The sequence below is a fragment of the Ylistrum balloti genome, unplaced genomic scaffold (assembly GCF_031769215.1).
Source record: "Ylistrum balloti isolate Yb309-2 unplaced genomic scaffold, AGI_CSIRO_Ybal_v1 Utg371152, whole genome shotgun sequence".
Lineage (NCBI taxonomy): Eukaryota > Metazoa > Mollusca > Bivalvia > Pectinida > Pectinidae > Ylistrum > Ylistrum balloti.
Window position 1 is genome coordinate 53528 of NW_026782631.1, and position 21870 is coordinate 75397.

General features: G+C 40.6%; 1 protein-coding gene across 1 annotated transcript in view; it reads right to left on the reverse strand.

The window, feature by feature from the left end:
* The window catches only part of LOC132561150 (nephrin-like), a 65086-nt gene extending 43970 nt beyond the window's left edge, over positions 1–21116 (reverse strand). The window contains exons 1-6 of the mRNA XM_060225878.1: positions 21101–21116; positions 20220–20507; positions 14715–15002; positions 13468–13755; positions 4273–4581; positions 117–422 (exon numbers count right to left, since the gene is read on the reverse strand). Of these exons, the coding sequence (XP_060081861.1) occupies positions 117–422; positions 4273–4581; positions 13468–13755; positions 14715–15002; positions 20220–20507; positions 21101–21116 (1495 nt within the window). The remainder of the gene's footprint in view (positions 1–116; positions 423–4272; positions 4582–13467; positions 13756–14714; positions 15003–20219; positions 20508–21100) is intronic.
* Between the last annotated feature and the right edge of the window lie 754 nt (positions 21117–21870).

Sequence of the window (21870 nt, forward strand, 5' to 3'; positions counted from 1 at the left end):
AGATGGAAGTGGAGGTCAGCATTAGCTCACCTTGATCTATCCAGAACAGGTGAACTAATCTCATTTAATCAAACATCATTATTAATATATTATCAATATTAATTACATTTAAGTACCTTCTACCACAAAGAAGACTGATCCGGATGTGTATGAAGCGGAGCCTGGAATGCCATTGGAGGCTGAACATATGTAGTACCCTGTGTCCTCATACCGACGTGTAATATCAGAATCAGGTAAGGTTAGGATCGACTCTGTGGAACTGGAAATTCCGGTAAACTGACGTATCACTGTACCATCTTCCGCCGTTTGTGTCCATTGTCTAAACTGGTACATGGCCGGGTTACCATCAGGGGAACATGTCAATATCCTGTCTGACGACATGTGGGTGACATTGACATAGTTGATATGTATGTCAGGAGGATCTGAGAACAAGATGTACATATATAAGTTAGGGTCAGTAGTGAATTTACATGCCGCTTAGCACAGTTGACAAACGATATTGTGACCTCTTAAAGGGGAATAAGGTCTGTTACCGTCTGAGATACATGTCAATACACTCTCTGACGACATGTAGGTGATGTTGGTGTAACTGATATGTATGTCAGGAGGATCTGTAAATTAAGATACATATACCAACTTCAGGTCTCTAGGTGCTGTTAAAAAAGAACATAAGCTTTCTAATTTTAAGGTACTAAATGATTAAATTTTTTGTTTTTTCTTGCCTTTAATCAAATGGGAACAACTGGGGACCTATGGGAACCTACATAGAAATTTGAGAAAGGTCTTTCAAGCATTCAATAGAAACAGAAATAACTAACATTCTTAATCAAAATCCAAGGTAGGTGCTAGTCAGCCATTTTGTTTTTCAGATCTGTCCAAAATTCCTATAGTCAAAACAAGGAACCAAGGGGAACCTACATATGAAAGTTGAAAACGATCCATCAGTTACTTCTCAAACAAGATTATCAAAATCCTGCATCTTGGTATCTCATCTAAATCAACAAGAGACCCCAAAGGGATCTTGGTGCCCACCATTGTTTGATCTTTATTTGTTCTTTGAAAGTTGGATCTTTTTCTTTCTTTTCTCTTCTCTGTGTTTGCTCTTATTCGTAAGAAATTTGAATATTAATCTTTTGCAGAAATAGTAATAATAATCTTTAACTACAAAATCCAAGCCTTTTTGCATTTGCTGACCAGTCGCAAAATCAAACAGGCAAAACTAGGGATCAAAGGGATTCTATACATAAAATTTAAGACAGATCTGTGTAGCATTTCTCAAGAAATAGTGATAATAAACTTTCAATGTCAAAACCCACTGGCTTTTTTTTCATCAATCCCAAAATCAAACAGGTAAAACTACTGATCAGGGAGAACCTACTCATGAAATTTGAGAAAGATCCATGAGATAACAAACTTTTAAAGTCCAAATCCAAGATGGTCATATGTTGGCCATTGTGGTTTCTTTTCTAATCAGTCCCAAAAATTAAACAAGCACAACCATAGATCAAAGGGAACCTACACATGAAATTTGAAAAAGACTTATGCAGGTGTTCTCAGGAAATAGCAATAACAAATGTCAAAATTCAAGATGGTCATCTGTGAGCCATTTTGCTTTTCTGAACAGTCCCAAAAATACAATGCTACAAATTTGGGCCATGGGGAACCTAAATTGGAAATTTGAGAAAGATCCATCCATCACTTCTAAAGAAATAGAGATAACAAACAAGAGTCCAAAGTGCTTTAATGGCCTGAGTCAAAATGTCTCTTGTAACATGTCATAGAAATGATGTGTTTAAAAATTAAGACAACTTTAACTACATTGTACACATAATACAAATGTAAATTGTGCATAATATTAACTGCTGTGTCATGCTAAGGTTGAATTAAAAGAAATTACATTCAAAAATTGAACTTCTACATAAACTATTCCATCCATGATTGCAGCTGAACATCTTTGAAATTTCAGTTAATTTGACCCATTTTTGGCCCCGGCTATCAGCCCCTGTTGGTCAGCTGAGGTCAATAAGTGCAGCTCATCAAACTATCATCTTCTACTAATGGTTTTTACCAAGTTTGATTTATTTATAAAAGAAAATAAACATATTATGCTCAACAAGTCATCTGACAATCGATGAATGAATTGACAAAACTACAGAATTCACTAATGGTGGTCTGACAAATCTGATGAATTTGAATTTCTAATATTCATAGAAAGTATCAGAAACTCATAAATGGTAGGCTCCGTGCATGAAAAATAGTTGAACCATCATGTAACAAAATAACTACTGTGGTTACCATACTCAAGTTTTGATCATACTGTAAAATCATCCCTTTCTTTTCCTTAAAAGATCAAAAGATTCTAAACATTTTCCTCATTGGTGTGAAGGAAACTTGTTAAGTATTTCAGACTATTTGTTCTAGATGAGTTATGTTGGAATTTGGACCAAAGCATGACAATAAGATTTGGTCATGACAATTTCAGGATCACTTCATGTATGTTTGATTTAATTGAGAGTTCTCTGGCAAAATTTGGTCCCAAGGGATCAAATCATCTTTCTGAATTCGAGAAATGATTCCCTACTCTCATTGATATTTCTGACCAAATTTGGTTGAAATCCATTCAAGCATTAAGAAAGAGTAGTATCGTGAAGCAAAATATTGCCTAACTTCCCCTTTTGGGACCTCCTCCACAAGCCATTAGGGGCCAAAATAAATTTCTGAATTTAAAAAATAATTCCCCAATCACAATTATGTTTCAGACCAAATTTGGTCAAAATCCAGTCAAGCATTGATATAGAATGCCACTTTAAAGCAAATTATTGATTGATTTTCCTATTTGGGGCCTCACCTGCCCCAAGGTCCCTTAAAGTTGAATCAACAGTCTATACTGAAGACATGATTCCCCATTCTAAATGATGTTTCAGACCAAATTTGGTTGAAATTCATATAAAGATTAAGAAAAAGCATTTTGAAGCAAAATATTGACTAACTTTCCTATTTAGTATCCTGCCTGCCAGCAGGTCCCTAGTGGTCGAAACAACTTTCTGAATACAAGAAATGATAACCCACTTACAAGAATGTTTTACACAAAATTTGGTTGAAATCTACTGAGATATTAAGAAAAAGTAGTGTTTTCAAGCAAAATATCTAATTTCCCCGTTCGAGGCCCCACCCCCAAATCACTAAGGGTGGAATCAAATTTTTGAATTTAAGAAATTATCCCCCTAATGATGTTTCAGACCAAATCTGGTTGAAAGGTGTTGAGTAACTGTTTACAGATGGCTAACAGCGTTTAGCACATGGCAACGGAGGATGCACAATAGTAAGTTGTAATTGAAACTGCGAGACTGTTGGGTCATGAAATTTACAAGTTTCCATCCATGAAGAATATTTGTTTCTACTTAATTTGGGTTCTGAGAAGGAGATATTTAAAATTTCAATCAATATAACCCATGTTTGGCCCCACCCATCAGCCCCTGAGGGTCAGCCAAGATCAAAATGTGCATCTCATCAAATTGTCAGATTATACTATTTTCAAACCGAAAAGAAACAAATCATACTCAGAAAATTTATTTTCCTATATAAACTGTAGTAAATTCCGCAGGGGAAATGTGAGACCCTGGGGTCCTGAAATTAAAAACTTCTTAAAGCACCATAAGACACTTCCATCCATGAAGAATTTTTGTTTCTACCATACCTGGGATTTGAGAAGATGATTTGAAGTTTCTATCAATTTGACCCTCTTTCGCCATGCCCCTCTGGCCTTTGGAGGTTGGCAACCATTTAATCTACAATGTTTGTGTGCCTTTATGCATGAAATGTTTTTGTAAAATTTCATTGAAATAGAGTTTTCCTGAAGAAGTCGAAATTATTTTTACGACATACAACACCGGACAAATTGTTTACTGACAGGCTGAAACCTGTCATAGGACAATTTGAATAACCATCTGATAATGGAGGGTTGAAAAACAAGGTGTCCATGAGTCATATACATTAGCTAAATAAAACTCAGATATTTCAATGGCAGTATGCTGCCTTAGTAAAAAAAAAAATACAGAAATTTTAAGGTAGGTGTGAAACAGAAAGTAAAGTGTAGTCCCATGAAATGATCAAGAGCAAACAGTGACTGTTTTCAATAAACTGAAACTGTCAAAACTAGTGATCAACTGAAACCTACACTTGAAACCTGAGAAAAATCCAAGATTGCCACCTGTCAGTACACAGACTTCCTATTGCTCTGATGTGTGCCTGTGTAAGAGATGATATACTTACACAATACTGTTATAGTCTTGTGTTCTGATTCAGTCCCTCCAGATAAGGCCCGGTTATTGGCTCTACAGTACACAGATTTCCCATCGTCTGGACGTGTGACTTGGAGGGAGAGTGTTGACGTCACGTTGTAGGTTTCTGTAGAACTGTCAATCACCTTGACCTCTGTTGGATTACTTGACTGCCATGTTCCCCCAACATTCCACTCAATGTCGGCCGCAGGTCTACTTCCTGTAGACTCACACACTACCTGTAGGTTTGTGTTCACTGTCGTGGACATCTGGCCAGATATAGTAGGCTTTCTCGGCTTCACTGTAATAAAGGAACAAGAGCTAATATTAAGAAAGATGTTATTGATCCAACATCTGAAAGTGTATGTGGATCAAATCAATGTTATTGTGAAACTGTCACTTGAGTTATATAACGCTGTCATTGTTCCTGTAACACTGAAAGCAATTATACTCAAAAATGTAATTTTCCTATAAAAACTAAAGTACAAATTGTATACTTGATCCCTCCCATGAAAATTTGAGACCTGGGGAACATGAAATGTTCAGTTATGGTGAAGCACTTAAATTTTTAAATATTTGGGTATATTGAATAAAGATTTTCGAAATTACAGTCAATATGATCCTTTCTTGGCCATACACATCCGCCCCTGGGGGCTCGCCAGGTTCAATATATGCATACCATCAAACTGTTATTCTATCTTATCTATTCTAAGCAAGTATGAACTATTTCTAAATAACAAATTAAGATGGGGCGTAGCTATTATCCCTAATCAATTTTGCATATTTTACATAGAAAATCAAATTTCAGACATATATGTTGTATTTGATGCAGATGAGAGTAAACAAAATTTCTATATTTCAGTTTTGAATAACAACATTTTATTGCTTTCAAAGCAATGAGTTCCCTGCATGCCAGGCATGTGCTCACCATGCAGTAAATAACTGACTGATCAAAGGCCCAGATGACAACAAATTGTCTATTAGCAGAGAGGTATAGATAGATAAAGACGGATAGGCAACTGCCCAGAAACTTCATATATGTATTATTCACCTTCTGTGTTTGAACATTGAAGCATGGTGTTGCGCCGCCCACAGTCGAGCTCCAATTTCATTTCAGTAATAATTACCATAACTTTATTATGCAACTACAGTACCTGCACCCATCTTTGTATCCCAACAACAAAAGATTCGAAACAATCCCTCCCTACGTTCCATGAGCCATCACGGCAGGAACGACAAGTGATCTCCCTTCCTTTCACCTTTATGGCTGCCGACGAGTGCGGATGTGCCTGAGCTAAGTTCTTTTCTTACTCCTTCTCTTCATATTGCCATTGTCGTTTGAGTATATTGTTACTCTATTAGTAGTCTATAAACCCATCTCCCAACTTATATTGTGAAATTAAGTATTGTCAATTGTTCATTTTGACCGTATTTCTGGCCGTGTTTTCATTGTTACAATTTTTGTTGTTTCGATAATGGATAATAGTGTCGGGTTTACGTCCGGGGTCAGTGCAGGGGTGTTCCCATTTCTATGGAAAACGGGACCCCCAGGATGCCTGTCCTGTTTGCCAACCTTGCAGCCAGACCTCGCCATGTGAACTTTGTTTGCACATGGGGTCTGCTGCATAGGCTCCCATGCCTGTCCAGTGAACTTCCGCAGGAAAAGGGACTCGTCCTCTTCTTCTGGTAAATGAAATAAGTCCTCATCCTCAGGTTCTGAACCAGTAGGTGTTTTGGGCGTTCCTGCTGAGGGTGCTTTCATTCCGCCAAGCTCCGCCCTTGAGCAGCGGGTGGCTCCCCCTGTCCAGCTGCATACTGCAGTAGAGGGGGGAGGGGGGCACCCCGACCCTGACTCGGTGCAGTCTAGGGTCGAATTGGCCAGTGGCTCTCGATAGCCGCCATTGTTACCATCAGAAAGGGACTTCCGGTCGCAGGTCTCTGATTCCTTCAGGGACCTCGATACGCCAGGTGGCGTTGTTGGTGGGGGCCACTTTCAGTCTGGACCTGTATCTTCGGGTATTGGGTCACGGGCCACAGACTTTTTGTCATTATTGTCTGCGGCTACGGGGATTAGTTCACTAATCCTGGTGTCAGCGTGGGGCCTGTTTTCCCACCCTCACAGGCTTCTGGCTCTGGGACTTTCCACTCCAGTCCAGATTTCCTGGTGTAGTGTTTACCTGGGGGTTTCCCCCAAGCGTTTGGGGCTTCAGGCTAGGCATCTGGTTTCCGGTCTCCCTTTCCCCCGGGCTCTGGTTGCCGGGGTGCCTACGGGCACTTATTCCTGGGCTGCCCAGGCCAACCTGCGGATGGTTCTGGGTACCAACAGTTACCCAGCATATCTGGGTTTGCACCTGGTGGGAGTGGCGGTTCATCCTGGTCCTTTGGACAGGGTGTCCAGCCCCAGCCATCTTGGCCCGTTCTGGGGTCACTCCCAGCCCATGAGACCATTCCCATTCCCTCAGGGGTTTGGGTTTAACCCCATGGGTCTTCCCTCCTGGAACCCATGGGGTTACTCTCTACCTCTAGGAGATGTTATAGCAGTGCAGAATCCCCCCCAACGTTCTGCTACGTCGGGGACCTTGTCGGCCAGTCCTAAAAAGGTTCACCGGACCTTTAGGACTTCCACTTCCAGCGCGGATCCGTCGGTCTCCTGTTCCCAGGGGTAAGCTTCGGGTCTCCGACCCAAGCCTACAGCTACGACTGTTAAGACGCTCTGCATCTGAATGCCGTATAGAGGAGTCCTCTGGCGGCCCCTGTTCCTCCCAAGGGGACTTCAGTCCCAATTGAGGAGGAGATGGACATCGAGGGCGCTGGCTCTGTAGAGGAAGATGATGTCATTCATCTTTCTTCTGGGTGCTCGATTGATCCATACTCCCGGCCAGGAGGGTTCCCAGGGGGTAGATGGCCCTTAGACTGCTGAAGCCGAGGCTCGGCATATGCTTTTGGGGATGCGGGCCAGATTCTCAAGTTTTGCCCACTGCCTTCTGCATCGTCAGTGCCCGAATCCACCACCCTTCTGGGCTCTCTAGTGGCTCCTCGGGCTTCTGTTTGCTCAGATCGGTCTCTGCCAGAAGGCACTATCATGTCTTCGTCTCTGGCCACTGCCTGGGCTCGGGTTTAAGAGAAGGTCTCCTCCTCTACCCGCGCTCTAGGGTTTGCCGGTCTGCAGCTTGGTGTAGGCAATTGTCAATTATGGTACTTATGCCACATACAAAGGGCAGCTAGCCTCTCAACCTGCACATTTGGAGTTGAAAGAGCTGGCTGCCTGGCCCGACAAATCAGTGGACCATGTGGTGCTCACTCATACATAGACTTCCTGACAGTTTGTCTATACAGGGTATCTGATTTGCCTGAGTGTCGATTATCTGAGACAGAACAGGCCGACATACAGGACAGACTCACCTCTGCCCTGAATGCGGCATTGAGAGCATCTGCAGCCTTGCAAGTCTCCCTGCTCATCAATGTCGTATTGGCTAGGTGGTTTTCAGTTCTGAAAACCTACCTAGTCGAGTAACACTACCGTTCCCGCTCGTTGACTGCTCCCTTCTAGACTCTACCCTGTTCAGGGGAGCACTTGCTTGGGTTCAAAGGATATGAAGGAGGACTCAGTCACCTCAGCATTTCTGGTGAAGAGGTTTTAGGCCGAGAAGGCCAGTGCCTCCTAAGAATAGGGTGAAGTCTTCGTCTGCTCAGTCTTCTGCGCAGCCCAAGTCCCAACCTGACTTCGAGGGCAACAAGGGGAAGGGTAGGAATGGTAAGAAACCTCCTGGGGGCAAGAAGAAGGGTTCCTGACTCTTTCTGCTCCTTGGCCGCAACAGACCAAGGGCATGGCCGGGTGGAGGTCGGTCCTCCTGTTCCAGGCTCTCGTCCTTCTCCCACAGGCTCAGACTCCGGGTGAGCAGATGATTCGTTGGTTTGGCAGGGGCTCGATCTGCCCCATCCGAAACTCCCTGTGGGCGGACGTCTCTCCGCTTTCCTTCCACAGTGGCATGAAATCACAAAGGACGCTTGGGCTTGGTAGGTGACAAGGAGGGCCTAAGTATTCCCCTTCTTCAGGATCAACCCCTCACCGCCCGGCTGATTGTCTTTCCTCCTACGGGGGGGAGGGGGGGGGATTTGGAAAAGGCTTGGGTGCTCCAGGAGGAAGTAGGGACCATGTTTGCCAAGGGCGCGAGGCCCTTCGGGCTCACGACAGCTCCTTTGGTGTTCACCAAGTTGCTGCAGGTGGTTGTGGGATTCCTTTGCTCACGCGGAATAGAGGTCCACATCTATTTCGATGACTTCCTAATGCTTGGTTGGTGAGGTAATCGCTAGTGAAGGTCACTCGTCTGGTCCTGAAACTTTTACTCAGATTCGGCTTCATTCCCTGAGTTTTCCCTATCTCAGGACTGCATCTTCCTTGGGAACCATTTCGAACATGGTTCAGGGCTAAGCCCTTCCGCCTTTGGTGAAGTTCGAGAAGGCTAGGGCTATGGCTCTGACCTTCATCGCTTGGTTGCTTGTCCAGGTACGTTGGTTCCTCAGTTTTCTGGGGTATCTCAACTCCCTGGCAGATGTGGTCCGCCTAGGGAGGCATCACATTAGACCTCTCAAGATGTTCCTCCTGTCCGAATGGGTTCCGTCATCCAGGAGTGTGAGGCCTAGATTCCGCTTTCGGTCAGGGAGTTTGCTCACTGGTGGACCATTCAGGAGAACGTTTCCTGTGGGGTGCCTCTGACCTAGCCTTTCCCCTCTATGATCCTGTTCATGGATGCGTCCATGACAGCACATCAATGTATTCTAGATGAAGGTTGTTCTTTTGGCACTGCAGTCCTTTCAGGGTATCCTACAATCCAAAGTTATTTGGGTGGCTACCAACAACTCTACAGTTGTCGAGTATCTGGAGAGGCAGGGGGCACCAGGTCTCACATCCTGTGTGTCACCATCCGCATCCTTCTTCTCTGCCAGGACATGCAGTTGACCATAGTGGTCAAGCATCTTCCTGGCACGCTGAATGTGTTGGTGGACACTCTCTACAGGTGCCGCCAGCCTGAGTTGACGGAATGGCAGCTGTGTCCCTTGCTTTTCAAGGGGATTTGTTAGGTGTGGGACAGATCTCTTATAGACCAGTTTGCCACTTCCCTGAACAACCAGCTGTCAACCTTCGTCTCCCCGGTCCCTGACCAAAAGGCTTGGGCTGTGGACGCCCTTTCTCTGGACTGGGATGAGATGTATGCATATGCATTCCCTCCCATCAACCTTGTGGACAGAGTGCTACAGAAGTTCCAGGAGTATCACTGTTCCTTACCTCTGTGGCGGAGGCAACCTTAGTTTCCGGAGCTCTTGTCATTTCTGGTGGAGTAGCCCTTGGCTCTCCCCACCAGACCGAATCTGCTACTCCAGCCTCGGTCCAGAACAACACATACTCTTGACCAGAGAATCTCCACCTTCACGCTTGGAGGCTATCTCTGGAAGCCTCGCCAAGGTAGGCTTTTCTCAAGAGGTGTCAGATCTCTGGGCAGCTGATTGTGGATTTCCTACTCTCTCTGTTTAGGGACCACCATCTGGCACCTGGCACTATTGCTGACTATCGTACAGCTATTGCCAGTGTCCTTGCCTGTTATGGCAGAAAAGAGATAGGTTCCTCCTCCTCTCTTTCTGCTCTAATCAGAGGCTTCGCTCTGGATAGACCCAGAGTTTGGCAGCTGACCCTACAGTGGAATCTGGTCCTGGTGCTAGATTCAATGACTAGGGCTCCTTATGAGCATCTAGAGTCTGCCTGTCTGTTTTTGCCCATCAAACAGGGACAAGGAGACATCTCCTCCCACTCGGTTTCCAAGAGGATTTGCCATTGGATTAAGTATGGTTATGAGCATTCTAATGATCAGGCTTGGGCGAAAGTGAAAATGCGGGCTCATGAGGTCAGGGCCCTTGCTGTGTCCTGGGCCCATCTCAATGGGTCCTCCTTTCAGGAGGTGATGTCTGCAGCATTCTGGCCGGGCAGGGATACCTTCATAGATTTCTATCTGGGATCCTTAGCTTTCCACTCAGAGGGCCTTTATTCGTTGGGACCTCTTGTGGTGGCATAGCCAGTGGCTGGGCCTTGCTGTGTCCTCTGATTAGAGCAGAAAGACACAGGCATGTCTTTCCGTACAGCAGCATGTGGGTACACCTGCTCTTTTATAGAGAGGTCCCTTCCTTCTCTTTGGCACTCTGTTCTCCTTCCCTACTACTTTGTCTGAGCTGGATGGGCTGCCTGGCTTCTAGTCACCACTACAGTAAGACGAATTTGCATACTTAAGTTATGGTAATTATTACTGAAATGAAATTGAGGTTTTTTCATGTAAATCCAATTTTCATGATGTAATACTTACCATAATTTTATGGAGTCCCACCCTATCCTCCCCTTTTCCTTATCTGCCTGGCTGCCCCTCTGTGGGGTACTCTATAAAGGTTATAAGAGGAAGGGAGATCACTGCGTTCCTGCTGTAATGGCTCATGGATTGTAGGGAGAGTGGGATTGTTTCAAATCTTTTGCTGTTGGGATTCAAAGATGAGTGTAGGTACTGTATTTGCATACTAAAGTTAGGGTAAGTATTACATCATGAAAATTGGTTTTACATGAAAAAATCTCAATTTACTTGCATACCATTTATACATCAGGTTACAGTGTAGGATCACTATGATATGTACATTAATGACTGGTTCAATCAATTAGTTGTCATCACCACCAGGAGAGAATAAATATAGTGAAATAAACCCATGATATACTCAAAGCCTACATTGTGAAGCCAATGAAAGTTCATGACCGATGGAGGCTTAAAAAACAATTTTGAAGGAGGCATTAGGAGCTGCTGAGGGAAGGTGCTAAAAGCGATCAACCATCTACCATAGTTGTCCATGTGAAACATTCAACTCTTCACCAATAAGAAATATAACAGCACCAGTCAGAATTGCTTCAGTTGTGTGATCTGAACATGCATTATTTATTGACAATCATTCCAATAGAAGGAGAAGGATTTTAAAGAATTTACTCTGTTTCCCCTATTGGGTCCTGCCTCTTCCACCGAGGGAAACCAAGATCCACCAATTACATAAAATTGAAGGAGTAAGATTTTTAAATATCTACTCTATTTCAATTATTGGGTCCCTCCCTTCTCGTCCCAGGGGCCGAGATCTATCATTTATACAAAAGTTATTTCCCTTCACCAATAAATGCTTCTGACCAAATTTGGGCAGAACCCAATGATTAATAAAGGAGGAGTATGATTTTAAAGAATTTAATCTATTGCCAATAGTGGGCCCACCTATCCCACCAAAAGGGTCCAAGATTCACTATTTATGCAATAATTGTTTTTCTTTCACCTAAAGATGCTTCTGACCAAATTTAGGCAAAATCCAATCATTCTCTGATATCAATCCATCATACTAAGTGTCCATGCCCTTGGCACTTAAATTTCATTTCATTAAGTTTCATTGCAGCCTGGGAGTCTAAAAGGACTTGTATGGACATGACAGATGGATGATTTCAGTATTCTCCTCTTTGCTTTGTTGGAGGAATAAGATTTTAAAGAACTAGCAAAATTCCTCCTTTTGGCCCTTCCCCTCTAGCCTAGGGGAAAAGGACACATTAATATACAAAATATGCTACTGTTACCTTAAGGATGCTTCTAATAAAATGTGATCTAAATCCCCTCAGTTGTTCATGAGTTTAGCATTTTGTGAAAAACAGATGCCTCAGTATGTTAATAGTATGCTGTGTGATTATATCGACACACTGGTGGTCTCAGGACTGGTCAGGGCTGGACTACTAGACTGACATGTGCACACACTCTATACTCACAATCTAGGTATATCAACACACTGGTGGTCTGAGAACTGGTGAGGGCTGGACTACTAGACTGACATGTGGACACATTCTATACTCACAATTTAGGTATATCAACACATTGGTGGTCTGAGGACTGGTGAAGGCTTGAGGACTGACATATGTACACACTCTTATACTACAATCTGTATATCAACACACATGTCAGGGCTGGACTACATGTGGACACTTTACTCACAATCTAGGTATATCAACACACTGGTGGTCTTAGGACTGGTGAGGGCTGGACTACTAGACTGACATGTGGACACATCACAATCTAGGTATATCAACACACTGGTGGTCACAATCTAGTGTATATCAACACACTGGTGGTCTGAGGACTGGTGAGGGCTGGACTACTAGACTGACATGTGGACACATTCTATACTCACAATCTAGGTATATCAACACACTGGTGGTCTGAGGACTGGTGAGGGCTGGACTACTAGACTGACATGTGGACACATTCTTTACTCACAATCTAGGTATATCAACACACTGGTGGTCTGAGGACTGGTGAGGGCTGGACTACTAGACTGACATGTGGACACATTCTTTACTCACAATCTAGGTATATCAACACACTGGTGGTCTGAGGACTGGTGAGGGCTGGACTACTAGACTGACATGTGGACACATTCTTTACTCACAATCTAGGTATATCAACACACTGGTGGTCTGAGGACTGGTGAGGGCTGGACTACTAGACTGACATGTGGACACATTCTATACTCACAATCTAGGTATATCAACACACTGGTGGTCTGAGGACTGGTGAGGGCTGGACTACTAGACTGACATGTGGACACATTCTATACTCACAATCTAGGTATATCAACACACTGGTGGTCTGAGGACTGGTGAGGGCTGGACTACTAGACTGACATGTGGACACATTCTATACTCACAATCTAGGTATATCAACACACTGGTGGTCTGAGGACTGGTGAGGGCTGGACTACTAGACTGACATGTGGACACATTCTATACTCACAATCTAGGTATATCAACACACTGGTGGTCTGAGGAACGGTCAGGGCTGGACTACTAGACTGACATGTGGACACACTCTATACTCACAATCTAGGTATATCAACACACTGGTGGTCTGAGGGCTGGTCAGGGCTGGACTACTAGACTGACATGTGTACACACTCTATACTCACAATCTAGGTATATCAACACACTGGTGGTCTGAGGACTGGTCAGGGCTGGACTACTAGACTGACATGCGTACACACTCTATACTCACAATCTAGGTATATCAACACACTGGTGGTCTGAGAACTGGTCAGGGCTGGACTACTAGACTGACATGTGCACACACTCTATACTCACAATCTAGGTATATCAACACACTGGTGGTCTGAGAACTGGTCAGGGCTGGACTACTAGACTGACATGTATACATATTTCTGTCGTCTTCTCGCGTGAAGACCTTTCTGTACTGTACTGCATTGGCTGATGTCACTAAGATGACGCCACCTTTAATCCACGACACATTAGACGCTGGAGTACCACCAAATGCATTACATGTCAAGTTCATACTTCCATCCTCCGTTCCTATAGTTCTGTTCTGACCTTCAACACTGACTGTGTTTTCTATCTTAGGAAAATCTGGAGGAACTGCACAAAGTGAAAATATAAGCCAAGACAATAAGTCAATCATATACATGGTCAAATTGGTGACTCAGCAAAAAGAACCTGACAGTACATTAATGGGATTTATGTTAAATGAAGAAGATTCATTTAGTCAGAGGGTAAATATCTATAATGATCAGGAAATTCTAATGAGGATAAAAATACCACTAAAACGATAAATTGTAACATGAATCAATAAAGTTGTCATGATTTTTTTTTTTTTTTTTGAAAACTTCAGCTAATGTACAGTAGAAGATAATACAATGTGTCTGTATTACCAATCTGACATAACTTACTTTACAGTAATATATGATAGAACGTGTCTGTATTACCAATCTGACATAACTTACTGTACAGTAGTAGATAATAGAATGTGTCTGTATTACCAATCTGACATAACTCACTGTATAGTAGTAGATGGTAGAATGTGTCTGTATTACCAATCTGACATAACTCACTGTGCAGTAGTAGATGATAGAATGTGTCTGTATTTCTAATCTGACATAACTCACTGTATAGTAGTAGATGGTAGAATATGTCTGTATTACCAATCTGACATAACTTACTGTACAGTAGTAGATAATAGAATGTGTCTGTATTACCAATCTGACATAACTCACTGTGCAGTAGTAGATGATAGAATGTGTCTGTATTTCTAATCTGACATAACTCACTGTATAGTAGTAGATGGTAGAATATGTCTGTATTACCAATCTGACATAACTTACTGTACAGTAATAGATGATAGAATGTGTCTGTATTACCAATCTGACATAACTCACTGTGCAGTAGTAGATGATAGAATGTGTCTGTATTTCTAATCTGACATAACTCACTGTATAGTAGTAGATGGTAGAATATGTCTGTATTACCAATCTGACATAACTTACTGTACAGTAATAGATGATAGAATGTGTCTGTATAACCAATCTGATATAACTTACTGTACAGTAGTAGATGATAGAATGTGTCTGATACTCCAACAACACATCTGTATTCCCTGACATCTGACAGTTGTACATTACTGATCTGTAGGCTATAGATTCCACTCTCGTTGTTAACAGCGAGTCTCGTCTTTATTGGGTCTGCTAGGTTCGGGTTGATTCGTGTTCCGCTGGCGTAAATAAATCCAGTAGAAGTGACAACCCATGATGTACTACCACCAGTATCAGGACATTGTAATGTTAATGTTCCTCCCTGTCTGGTGTATACTGGACTGGCTGATGTCACACCTTAAATATAAAGAACAGATTTTGTATACTTCATGCCAAATATTTTCTTCTGCAAAAAAAGGGGGCATAAACTTTGTTCATTTGGTATTCAATATTCTTTGCAAATAACTGAGCTTAAGACATCAACAAGGCAAGTATCTATTTAATCAATCGAATAGTTCATTGCTTTATAACAACATATATGGATATCAACACAAACATGGCGATAAGTCAATTGAGGATTCAACAAGGCTGCTGAGTAGTGTACACACTGCTTTCTTGCTATGCATTTTTAGCCATACCCCACCAGCATCACTGTAATCTCTGAAAACTTGAAAACAAGTCATTTCCTGGAGGGGGAGTGTGTGACCCTGGTAAAATACCAGCTGCAATATACCACTCGGCTAGAGAGAACTTCTCTTTACCTCGATTGGTTGAGCGTCAGACTAGTAAGTCAGAGGTCCCGGATTTGATTCCTAGTGGAGGCATTGAAATAAATAATGACCTCTGCTAAAATGATAACCCAAAATGTAAGCAAGCTATTCATAATATTATTGATGCATGTAATCTTGTTGATCCATGGAGAAGTTTTAACCCTGAGTCAAAGGCCTGTACATGGACGCAAAAAACACCTGTTAGACAGAGTCGGTCAGATTACTATCTAGTGTCAAAAGAGATATATCCTAGGACAAAAGATACTAACATAATTCCAGGATATAAATCAGATCACTTGTGTTACTATTCAGATAAATCTTAACAACCTTCCTAGAGGTAAGGGATATTGGAAATATAATTCAAAGTTATTGGAAGATGGGGAGTGTATTGAAAAAGTGAAAATATGCATTAATGAGACAATAGATGAATACTGTGTTTCTGGTGATAGGGAGAATTTGGAGGAGGTGACTTTCAGAACAAATGATCAAATGTTATTTGAAATTTTGAAAATGAAACTCAGAACTATGACTATTGCCTATTCTATAGCCAAATCAAAAGCAAGAAAAATTGAAGAAAAGAATTTAGAATCAGAAATTGAAACATTAGAAGAAAGAATTAACATTGAGTCAAGCAGTGAAGTTTATGAAACTCTGGAAGGGAAGAAAAATCAGTTAGAAAATATCCGTAGACAAAAAACAGAGAGTCTTATTTTTAGATCAAAGGTAAATTGGTACGAATATGGGGAAAAGAACAGAAAATATTTTTGCCGTCTAGAAAAAAGGAATATAAATAAAACGATGGCAGCTGAATCTTTCTCATTTCTTCAAATTGGAAAGAGGCTGTCGTCAAGGCAACCGATATCTCCCTACATCTTTGTTATTGGGGTTGAGCTACTTTCTTTAATGATAAAGTCTTACCAAATGATTGGGGCTCTTACAATTGTTGACAAAAAGGTATTACGAGGACACTACGCAGATGATGCATATCTCCTGTTAGATGGTAAAAGTGAATCACTATACGAAGCTGTATACATACTTGAAGATTTTTCTACCATATCCGGTTTAAAAGCAAATTTAGCAAAGTCCCGACTTTATTGAATAGGCAATAAAAAATTCTCAGATGAAATCATTTGTCCAGACCTAAACCTAACTTGGTCAACTGAAATTTTAGACTTCTAGGTATCACATTCTCCTTGAATCTGGATGAGATGGATGAAATAAATTATGAACACACTTTGAATCAGTTTGAAAAAATGCTAAGGCTTTGGGTAGTACAAGATTTAACTATTATCAGCAGAATAAATGTATTGAAAACACTTGTTATACCTAAGCCTAATCCGTCAACAGAATTTTTTAATGGAATGAAATTGAGGTTTTTTAATGTAAAATCAATTTTCATGAGGTAATACTTACCATAACTTTAGTATGCAAATATGGTACCTACACCCATCTTTGTATCCCAAAAACGAAAGATTAAAAAGTCCCGCCCTCCCTACGATCCATGAGCCTTCACTTCAGGAACATAGAGTGATCTCCCTTCCTCTTTCCTTTATGGCTACCGGAGCGGGCGGACGTGCTACTCACAGATGAGTGCTTTCCTTTTTTGTAGTATTAAGTTCTCCTTGTAGCCGAGTAATTCTTTACTCGGTTTTTGCTTAAAACCCACGACCATTGTTCGCTCCACATACCGAGTGTGATCTGCCCCATTCGGAACTTTCTCTGGGGGCGGGCATCTCTCTGCTTTCCTGTCCCAGTGGCAGGAGATTACGGAGGACGCTTGGGCATTGTCAGTGGTCAAGGAGGGTCTAGGTAATCCCTTTTTCGGGATCTGCTCCTTACTGCCCAACCGATTTTCTTTCTCCTCCAGGAGATTTGGAAAAGGCTCGGGCGATACAGAAGGAAGTAGGGACCATGCTTGCAAAGAGTGCGATAGAGAAGATTCCTATGTTGGAAATCACCCTCAGTTTCTATTTCCGAATGAGAAGTCCGGGGTGTGGCGTCCAATCATAGATCTCAGTACCTTCAACAGGCACGTAGATTCTCCTCACTTTGAGATGAAAACCCCACAGGGCATCATTGCCTCCATGAGGAACGGAATGTGGGCAACTTCGGTAGATCTGAAGGACGCCTATTTCCATATCCCCATCAAGAAGTCGGCACTAATGGTAAAAGAGTTTTAAAAGTTTATACTCATTCCCCTTTTGGGCCCCAAAACCTCTGTCCTTAGATGGTCTGCCAAACCATTTATATAGAAGTCTCTATCATTCATTGCAACATTGACGGAATCTTTATTTCTAAAGAAGAAGAATTTTAAAGAATTTGCTCTTCTCCCCTGATTTGGCCCCATCTTTCCAGCTCCAGGGAGTCTAGACCCAATGTTTATACAACAATAATTCTGAAGCATACTAGAGTGAAGACTAGTATGATTCAGACCAAATTTGTACAGAATACTGACATTCATGTAGAAGAAAAATTTGCTCCATTTCATCATCAGAATGCCTGCACCCTTCGCTTTTATTAACTATCTTCAAGTTTAGCATTTTGCAGTCATAAGATGCTGACTACCTTGCTTTTACTTCACAGTCTTACAATATTCTGTTTCCTCTTCTTTCATTAACAGAGACAATTCTGAGTTTGCTCTACCATGTAAATTAATTAATATTTGAATCATGTTTCATTATATCCAATACGTAGTACAGGGAACCTTACAGGCTTCCAAAAAAATACAATTCAAGGTGTCCAGGCCCTACAAGTCAGAAGACTAAAACAGCTGACAAAGGACAACAGATGCTGCATCATGGCATAAGCTCACTACTCTTTCTGACCATGTGAGCTATATAACTTAGTTCAGTCTGCTGAAATTGTTACATCTAAACGAAAGAAAAGGTATTTCAAAGACTTGTATATCTATTTCTCCTAATATGAAATAGGCCCTGCATAAAAGCGAGCTCAAGTTGGTCAACAAGATGCACTTTTTGAACAGCCTGATCCATGTCTGCACTGAAGCGTGTTTTTAAAATTGTATATTTCGCAAGATTTTAACAAAATATCTGCACATACAAATGTGTCAATACATCATCATCATCATCATAAACAACATCATCGTCATTAACACATCTTCTTCTTGTTGATCTTTTAGAAAACAATGTATCAACATGATCAGTCAATGATTTGGAGGCACAGTTGTAACACACTTGTCTTTCACTTCGCCGTCCGGGGTTCAATTCAAATAATTCTATACAAAGTATTGAAATTGAGAACTTCTGCTAGAGTACTAACTAGATGCCTGTACAAAGTTTTGAGAAACAGTAATTACCTTGAATGGTTTAAGAGAACTGGTCTGAAAAAACCTGAACTTTGTGATTTGGCCTTTCTGTTTCTATGGTAATAGAGAAAGTATTTAAATGGCGAATTTCCCCACAGCAAAGAAACTACAAGCCTAATAAGTGTAAAAAGTTTTGAGCAATTATCTTGAATGGTTTCAATGGTAACAGTAAATCTATTAATAAAGTCTTTAACAACAAATCTAGACTAAAAAAAATGATAAAAAAGTCTTCAAAATAAATGTACAAGAGTTTCCCTTCCAGAGAAAAAGATACTGCAGTGAGGACTATATGTTGACTTGGATTTAAAAAAGAGTTTGTAGTCAAAATATTGTGAAAGACAATATAGTTTTAGTTTTCATTATTGACAACAGAAGGTTACCTACCATGTTTTTTTGTTCTCTCTGCTGTTGAATTTTTCATTCTGTTATTTACAAATCATAAAATACTTTCGCGCCTTCAGTTTTTTAAGCAATGTTGACTTGTCTTGATAGCAAAAAGAGGGTGAAGTTATAAACACTGTTGAGACTATTGTGTTATACATTGTAATTCAGAAAATCAATATCAATGTGAATGTTTAAATGAAATTCTAAAGTCACAATAATTACATGAATTGCATTTTTCTAAAAAAAAAAACCAACAAAAAACATTTTAAAAACTCATCACTAATAGTAATCTTATCATCGTGCCTTAAATGTATCTGCTGGAAAATTTCTAAACATTCATATACTGGATCATAATTAATTTCAAATATTTATCAAAAGAATATCCACATCTTGCAGAATGAATATAGTTAGGAGACAGGACAGGTTTTCGCCAAATCGGTACCTTTCAGCTGCTTTCATGTAAAAGACCATGTCGTACTGAATGTGATGAAAGTTCCCGAAGGTTAAACCGGAAATCAGGTACATTGGTGCATAATCGTGCTCATATCTTGAATGGTTAAAATTGTAATTTTTCATCGAGACATTTGTTATATGCGTTTAAAACCATTAAAGTATATATTTGTTAAATCCATTTGAGTTATTTAAGACTTTTAGTATGATTTCATTTCTACACAAGAGCTTGAAACAATATTTTGTCAGTCAAAATAATTTTAAACCATTCAACGGGTTGGCAGTTATCATTGTGTGCTGCAGTAAGTGAATTGTGGGTAATGAAGTTCCAGCCACACTTCCGCACATTTTGGCACAAGCTCACAGTCCTTTGGGCCAAGGGAGCTGAATTGCATATATATATTTGTTATGAATTTAATGTTAAGATCTCAAATGTGAAGCAGTATCATTCATAAATATCCAAATAAATCATTTCATCATCAATGACATAAAACTCTACATAAACAGCCATATGCAAAAATTGGCAGTCCTAAAAACACTCTTATAAATACCTTGTACAATGACCATTTGTAGTTCCACTGTTCATGTATATATCCTAGCATCCCTGGACTAAAATTTTCCTGTGTGACACACCCGTATACATACCTTGTACAATGACCATCTGTAGACCCACTGTCCCGTCAACCGTACATCTATATATCCCGATGTCACTCGACCGGAACTCTGTAAATGTGAGTGTATAACTCCCTCCTGTGTGTCTCGCAGATATCCGTAATTTAACATTGTCATCAAGATCAGCGTCAGCCGTAGTTCCTGTGACATACAGGGTACCTCCGGGTCCAGTCCAACTGAGAATCGTAGCCTGGTCATCAGCCGGACAGGTCAATGTGACGGGGGTGTTAATCTGGATATATACTGGTGTTATGTTCTGACCTGCAAAATAATGATGTTTAATTTTTGCTATTTATATACAAAAGACGAGAACCTTTCACCATCTTTTCTAGTGAGATATTCATTAGTTTGTATGTTGTTGTACTGTGTAGTAAATTTACTTTTCATTACAATCAATTAGCATAACGAGCTATAACCTCTCATGTAAAACTTAATGGGCTGAATGTCTAAGTATACATTAATAAACCTAAATCTAACAACTATTGATACCAATATATATCTTGCAGAGATCTAGAAAGTGGGGCAGCTGGTGTGATACATAATTCAATTTTCAACCTTTTAAATTTCAGGACAATCAGACAATACTTTCTATATGAATTCAGTATAGAACATGCAAATATGTAGCAGTGACCTCAATTTTGACCCCAGTAGGTTGAGATGAAATGTATACAAAAGCAACATCAACAGGGCAAAGCATAATAATATAATCGGACACAAATCAGCAAACAATTCAATTTACAGATGAAATAATTCCCTTACATGGATCACAGCTTTAGCTAAAAGGGTTTTCAATGACTTGTGTTTCAAAACACCAGATAAAAGTACATACAGTACACAGCTCCTCGATAGTTTACATGACTGTTCTGTCATCTTGAAATGTCCTCTCCCAACCATGTGCATGACAGTGATTTTGCAATATTGAATAATATTGCTAATTTCAGGACCATTCCAGGTATGTTACAAATAAGAAGAATAGAACAGAATAGACCAGAACAGCATAGATGACCTAAAAATATACGCGGTGGTTATCTCATGTACTTCATACTCTGTGAAAAATATCCTGAATCAAAAATTCTGTATCCGAAAAAATTGAGTTTTGACCACAGAATATATTCAAATGGGAATAAGAACAGCGGTATGGAATGGAAGAAGTTAATCATAAAAATGTACCAGTACCTTTTTAAAATAAATATCATAAAACTAAGTTGTATTTATTACATAGGCATTAATTTATGAGAAAATAAAACTTCAGTTAAAACAGATCACATCTCACTATTTTTTCTACATTATGTATATATGTACTCATTATCATAACAAAGGTAGGTAGCTAGTGATAACTCTTTTTAATAATCTCTGTGATTACACTACCAGTCAGGGGCCTAGTCTATGTACACACAATTCGCCAGGAACCTGTTGGTCACAGGGGATTAGTGGTCTTGGCATGATACTAATTGGTTAATCGGGTTGTGAGCTCACCTTGATAAGACAGTCTGATGATCAGTATTACCTGTATTACATAAATAAATGGACTACCTGCCAAACTCAATATCGCCAACTAAACCCTGGTCACTATACAAATATTGATGTTATAAACAAAACTGCAACAAAATATTCCACACTATTA